At 48.2% G+C, this 5,797-nt stretch overlaps 1 protein-coding gene across 1 annotated transcript; it reads right to left on the reverse strand.

The window, feature by feature from the left end:
* Nucleotides 1–1,626: 1,626 nt before the first annotated feature.
* Nucleotides 1,627–5,536, reverse strand: CHC_T00008419001 (ATP dependant DNA Helicase RecQ). Its single transcript, XM_005714683.1, is given in 2 exon segments — nt 1,627–1,836; nt 1,853–5,536. The coding sequence occupies 2 exon segments, from the start codon at nt 5,534–5,536 to the stop codon at nt 1,627–1,629; spliced, it is 3,894 nt and encodes a 1,297-aa protein (XP_005714740.1).
* Between the last annotated feature and the right edge of the window lie 261 nt (nt 5,537–5,797).

Below are 5,797 nucleotides of genomic sequence, written 5' to 3' on the forward strand. Positions count from 1 at the left end.
TTCCCTCTGGAGACACCCATCCATTGGCCATTCTCTCGTACAACTATCACCTCGCACATCTAAGCCTTCGCCCTGACACTGTGACTTTCATGCAATCGTTCCTTTCATCCACGACACCCGTCCATTGGCTGTGCCCACTTGGGACACCGGGTCGGGGTATACCTGCGGGGTTAGGGGGAATATAGGTTATAGGGGTTGGCTGCTATTGGTGGCTAGTACTAGCGTGCAGTTGGGAACGTTTCGAAGTTTATTGAACTTCTTCATTAGCTCAGAGTTAGCGACGAGGAGTGCGGTGCTCGGTGTCGCGATCGGAGAGGGGGAAGGTACTCTCCTGTAGTGCTGTGCCTATTTTCTATATGATTTTGTGGGATGGCCTCTTCGCATGGGTTTTGAAAGTTAGGGGGAGTGGGAGTCTCATAGTGTGTGGTAGTCACGGTAGTATGGTGTGTTCCATATTGTTGGAAATATGGGTCCGAGTGAAGTGGAATGTTCAATTGCATTAAGCATGTGATTATATGGCATTGATTTAGGCTCGTGTTCAATGGGGGATTAGGGGTTTGAGCTGACACTAACAAAGATGGCACTATATGGCGACCCCCCTGTAACAAAGAAAGCAAATCTGCAGAAGTGAAGATAAAAACTTCATGAAAACATATATAATCGACGGCTCTTTGCAAGCGCGTTTACTTGTTTTTGGTAGTCCACTGATCTCATCTTCTAGCAAAGACCATACCATTCTGTTGATCATTGCTCTATCATTGCTCGTTACATCTGCTTGTACATCGATACTCATAGCACAGCTATCGCATACCCGGCCCTCCTGTCTTCTGTCCAACGCCGAGAAATGCCAATGAGAAATTCTACACTTTACGTGATCATTCAAAGCTATGTGACTATTCCTAGAACACTCTTGAATATTAATCATCCAAAACTACATGCGTATTCCTAGAACATTCTGAAATAGCCATGGAGCGACCCTGAATAGACCGGGGTCCTCGATTTCTGCAAATTTATCTGCTTCGGAGTCGTTCTCGTTACCACGGATCCATTTTTCAAATTCTTCTACCGTCCTCACAGAAGAGAGATGCTGGAATGCATCACGAAGCTCTTGTCTCATGTTTGTATCATTCCAAACTAGAAGAGCCATAGAAATAATCTTCTTGATAGGACAGTTGTTCTGACCAAAGGTTTTCGCTGGGTGCACAATAGACCCTAAACAGAAGCGGACACCACAACAGCGACATGCCCCTACAATACCCCGAAACATCGTACATTGTTTCACGCCATGTCCTTCCTGGCCGCATCGTAAACAACGACGGTTGTAGCATGCCCAATACCTTTCATCGGCATTGGGTTTGTGTTCCACGAGAGACGATTTCTTCACACTACATACAGGACAAAAGAACTTGGTCAGGCGAGGAGAATACCCAGTGCATATGTCTTTTGCACTGGCCGAGGTCTCAGAGGCGCAACTGCTCCACGCCTTCATTCGCGAGTCCTTACCAGGGCGTCGAGGAGGCGTAACCGTGTCCGATGGAGTAGGGCGTCGAGAAGGCGTAACCGTGTCCGATGGAGTATGCGCAACTTTCGATGGTGTTTGCAGAGATTCTGTCCTCTTTGGAGCGTTCACGCGCTTCCTTGTAGGTCGAATCTGAACTTCTTTCCTGCAGGTGTCCTCGTTTTGGAATTCGGAAGCACGTCTACGTAAACGTATTCCACTTCCTTCGGAAGAACAAATATCACAAGCCTCCATCCCACGTTCTTGACAAGGTCGGTGATCAGAACACCCGTCCATGAACAGGTCCACCAGCCACCGACGACACTCACCAGCTGCTTCTGTAAGCCCATGTACAGGACCGAAACCGGACAATTGCGGTTCAACTGAATGATTGAACTGATCGATAATATTAAGCACAGTACTTTTGGCAGGTTGGCCGTCACGACCGGCACGTCCGCTTTCTTGCACGTACTCAGTGAGCGTGCTTGGAAGACCAGCATGTACGACAATCCGAACAGTGGAGATGTCAATGCCGCATCCAAATGCTTTCGTTGCAACCATGACGTGCGGAAGTCCATCAGATTCATCTTCCCAGCCGGATTGCATTGCATTTCTGTCATCCTTTTCCATACCTGCATGATATTTGAAGCAAGGCATGTCCGGGTTCAGGGTTTGTAACATCATACAGAGCGAGTCACATTCATCTTTTGTTTGCACGTAAGTGATGGCTCTGGAGGGAGATGTACCGGAAACGTTACGCAAATAGTCAAGCATTTCGTCCACCTTACGATTGAGATTTTGCCTCTTCACGTTGTAAACTTCATACCTGATGTTCCGTCTCGACGTTTTCTGACGCACAGTGATGAAGTCTGACAATCCACATGCGGAAGTAATTTGTTGTTCAATGGACGGTGGGGCTGTTGCCGTTAGAGCCATAACTGGCACATTGACGAGTTCTGGACGAATGAAACCGCGCAAGTACTTCATGGCTTCTCTGAAACTGTGCCATAATAAAACCAGATGGCACTCGTCCACGAATATTGCATGCAGCTTATTCATAACCTTTAGTTCCCTAAGGAAACATTGATAGTCTGGTGAAGACAGATGCTCGGCGCTGGCGACAACAATACGTGCCCCGGCTACATCCCGCGCATTCCACTGACAGGCTTGGATACCTGCATCTTCGCAGCGTTTGATAAGGTCAAGCTGCAGAGCCACAAGTGGAACGACTACAACCATCACCTTTGTCTTGTGAGTGAAAGCGGGAAGCATGAAAGTCAACGACTTCCCGGCACCAGTTGGCAGGACGACCAAGGCGTCGCTCTTTGGTGCTACACAATGCACGACTGCCTTTTCTTGTTCCTGGGACTTGAAATGCGCGTCACTTTTATTGAGAAAAATCTGCAATTGCTTCAGCAGCGAAGGAGGTTGACAGATTCTCTTCTCGGGCAGAACGGCGTATCCCTCGGTACCAACCCATTCATTTAGTCGCCTTTTCCCAAGTAAAGAGTCGGAGATATGGAGAATGGCGTTGTGCAGGACCTCAACGCGAGTTTGAAGAGTCATTTCAAGACGCGAAATGTGACTTGTGACATCGATCGGATGGGTCCCTGCTGATGCATTAGTATCCAGTGCACTAGCAGTCATTTGCAGCTGCTCGTAGGCGTTCTCGTAAGAACACGGCTCCCCGTCAAACAGCCCAAGTACTTCATGCCACGTTTTGGAGGCCTGACGGAATCGCTCAAGCTGGCTAGCCGTCAATTTCTTCATATCAAGGGGGGATACACCGTATATCTGGTGAGCGGTATTCTCTGAATGTCCTGCCTGGGTGTGAAGCATTCCCGTGCAGTTTGTTTCGTGCTCCTCGCTATGCGCGAGGAAGTTTTTCACTACTCCACTGTGGTACTGCCGGTATTGACTGGTTCCAATTGGGATTCCCGCACTTTTCATTACCTTTTCGAAGCAGTAGCGCAATCGACAAATTCCGAAAGGCTCTCCACGGCTGGCGAACAGGTGGTCACGATGCCTCTCGCCTAGTGATATGGCACTGTCCACATGAACGTGGTCAAATTTTCTGACAGATGAACCTTCTGGGACCTCATTGGGTTTCGCGAGGAGGTCGACGAGGGCATATTCGACAGGGCGAATAACTGTTAAGTAGATGAGCAAGATACCCGCAGTAACAGCATCAGGATATCGCGCAATGGGACGGCCGACACCATCGTGCACATTGCGACCCTTGTGATACGTAATGACAGTAAACACGAGTCCTGCTTGAGTGAAGATGTTCCGCTGTCCTACTGCCGTATTGCAAACCCGCAAAATCCCCAACTCGGATGCCCTTGCCGGTGCTCCTGAGCATACCTGCAAGAGCGTATATATATGTTCTTGTAGACTTTCGCAATCTTGTAGATATGCTCTGGCTTTGTCTTCGTTCAGGGATGTGTCCGATTCCAGGAGTAAGGGCTTCAGTTTGCCTTGTAAGGCCTGAGACCAATGAAAAAGATGATGTTGGTTTGCCTTGTGCATTCCAAACCAGTAGCCAGGAGTTTGATCTGTCATTGTGTCGTCCAGGTTTTGAACGGACGACCAGAATGCATCTGTAATCCTGAGTCCATTGAGCAGTTTTTCTTGCATCAATCCCAATGAAATTTTCTGCAATTGCTTCATTTTCAATCCAAGTTGCGATAAAGAAAGCTCGATTCCATCAATAATTGCGCATCTCGGATGCGTCGGACAGATTAGAAAGCGAATATTATGTACTTCCCCAACCTTGATGCGATTACAGACTTTCATGCAGTACTGCACATATTGAAGGCCATTATCCACATGCGGGTGATTCAGTTTCAAGACTCGCTCCCAAGACTCGGTAGTGTCGCTAGAGCTGTAGAGATATATTTCCATCACGACTAGGCAGCGAGCAAAGTGCTTCACGGCTGCGAGAATGGGAGTCAATTCGCTGGCGTTCGCAAATCGGTACTCGTTTGAGCGATCGAGAATGACACTGTAGCATGAGATGAACAAGGCGATTAGTTCGTTGCTTTCGTTGTGACGAAAAAGGAGGTTCTGTAGGATATCATGGAAGTTTCGCAACTTGGATGCCATTGGTGCATTGGAATCTGCTCGCAGAGATTCTGCACTCCGAATGGCATCGGGAGGTATATATTGATACAACTGCCTGCTAGAAGACATCAAGTTGAAGACGAATTCCAGTACTTGGACCATTCTGTTGTCATAGTGCTCCACAGTTTTCCGACTAACAGCAATGTTGAGGTCCGACTCTATAAACGTGTGTGACTGGATCCAAACCTTCTGTTCGGTTATGTCGAAGGCCTGCTTGTGGTACGCTGTGACCACCTCGCGTGAAAGTGTGCGTATACGGCTGTCAGTACTCTTGCACAGGGAGCTGGCTTCAGAAAGTTTAAGCCCACAACGCTTTAAGTGAGTGTCGAAGCGAAAAACTGAAAGTAATGCGCTCATCTCTGAAATCCCGGCCTCGTTGATGGCAGTACTCGCTGGAGTGGCTCCCTGCAGTTTCCTCATGGATTCTGCGAGGACATCGGAAAAGAGGTCACCGCCGTTTTCTACGACTTGATAGTATCTGCACTTGTTTCCGCCAAAGATGGCCTGTCCCTTCACCTCATCGAGCTGACGAGATAAATGTCCCTTGCACGCTTTACTCGCAGCACAATTTCGACGAACGGAAGCGCCTTTCCGTGCCAGATATCCGCAGTCGGGGCACTTGTGACACAGTGCCGTGGGAAACCCTTCCAGAGGCGGAAGGGCAGGTCCGGAACGATATTCAACCACAGTCGTTGCCAAGTATTTGTGTCTCATCTCAGCAGCCGATGCATTAACAATGGGAGACAGGCTTCGGGCGTCTCCAATCTCGCCAGCAATCTGAATGCTGCTTTCATGCGAAATTAAATGGTTTCTCTTCATATGCTTCACTACACCATCAAATTCGACTGCGTGTTTGCACCGTACGCAAAATGGGAGATCGAGTTGCTCATTGTATACAACTGTAGGGCCATTCATGATGCGCAACGGACGACAGACAGAACTTTGTAGAGAGGAAGAAGTGGGAAGAGGAAATGAGAGGGGTCAGGGACTACGAGAACCTTGTATTTAGGGCAGGAAGAATGGCGGAGGGTGAAGTTTACATAATTATCGCAATAGTCGAGCATGGAACTATCTCTCCTGCTGTCGATGCATAACCTGCAAAAATACTGCCGTTACAGTTAGAGAATGATCAAAACGTATGGAATGCAATGCTACATGTTTCTGCCGTTACATATC

This window comes from Chondrus crispus, genomic scaffold, assembly GCF_000350225.1.
Source record: "Chondrus crispus Stackhouse genomic scaffold, scaffold_194, whole genome shotgun sequence".
Taxonomy (NCBI): Eukaryota; Rhodophyta; class Florideophyceae; order Gigartinales; family Gigartinaceae; genus Chondrus; species Chondrus crispus.

Bases quoted from the DNA above. Each gene is read 5' to 3' on its own strand.
- CHC_T00008419001 (XM_005714683.1), bottom strand. From the start codon at position 5,536: ATGAATGGCCCTACAGTTGTATACAATGAGCAACTCGATCTCCCATTT.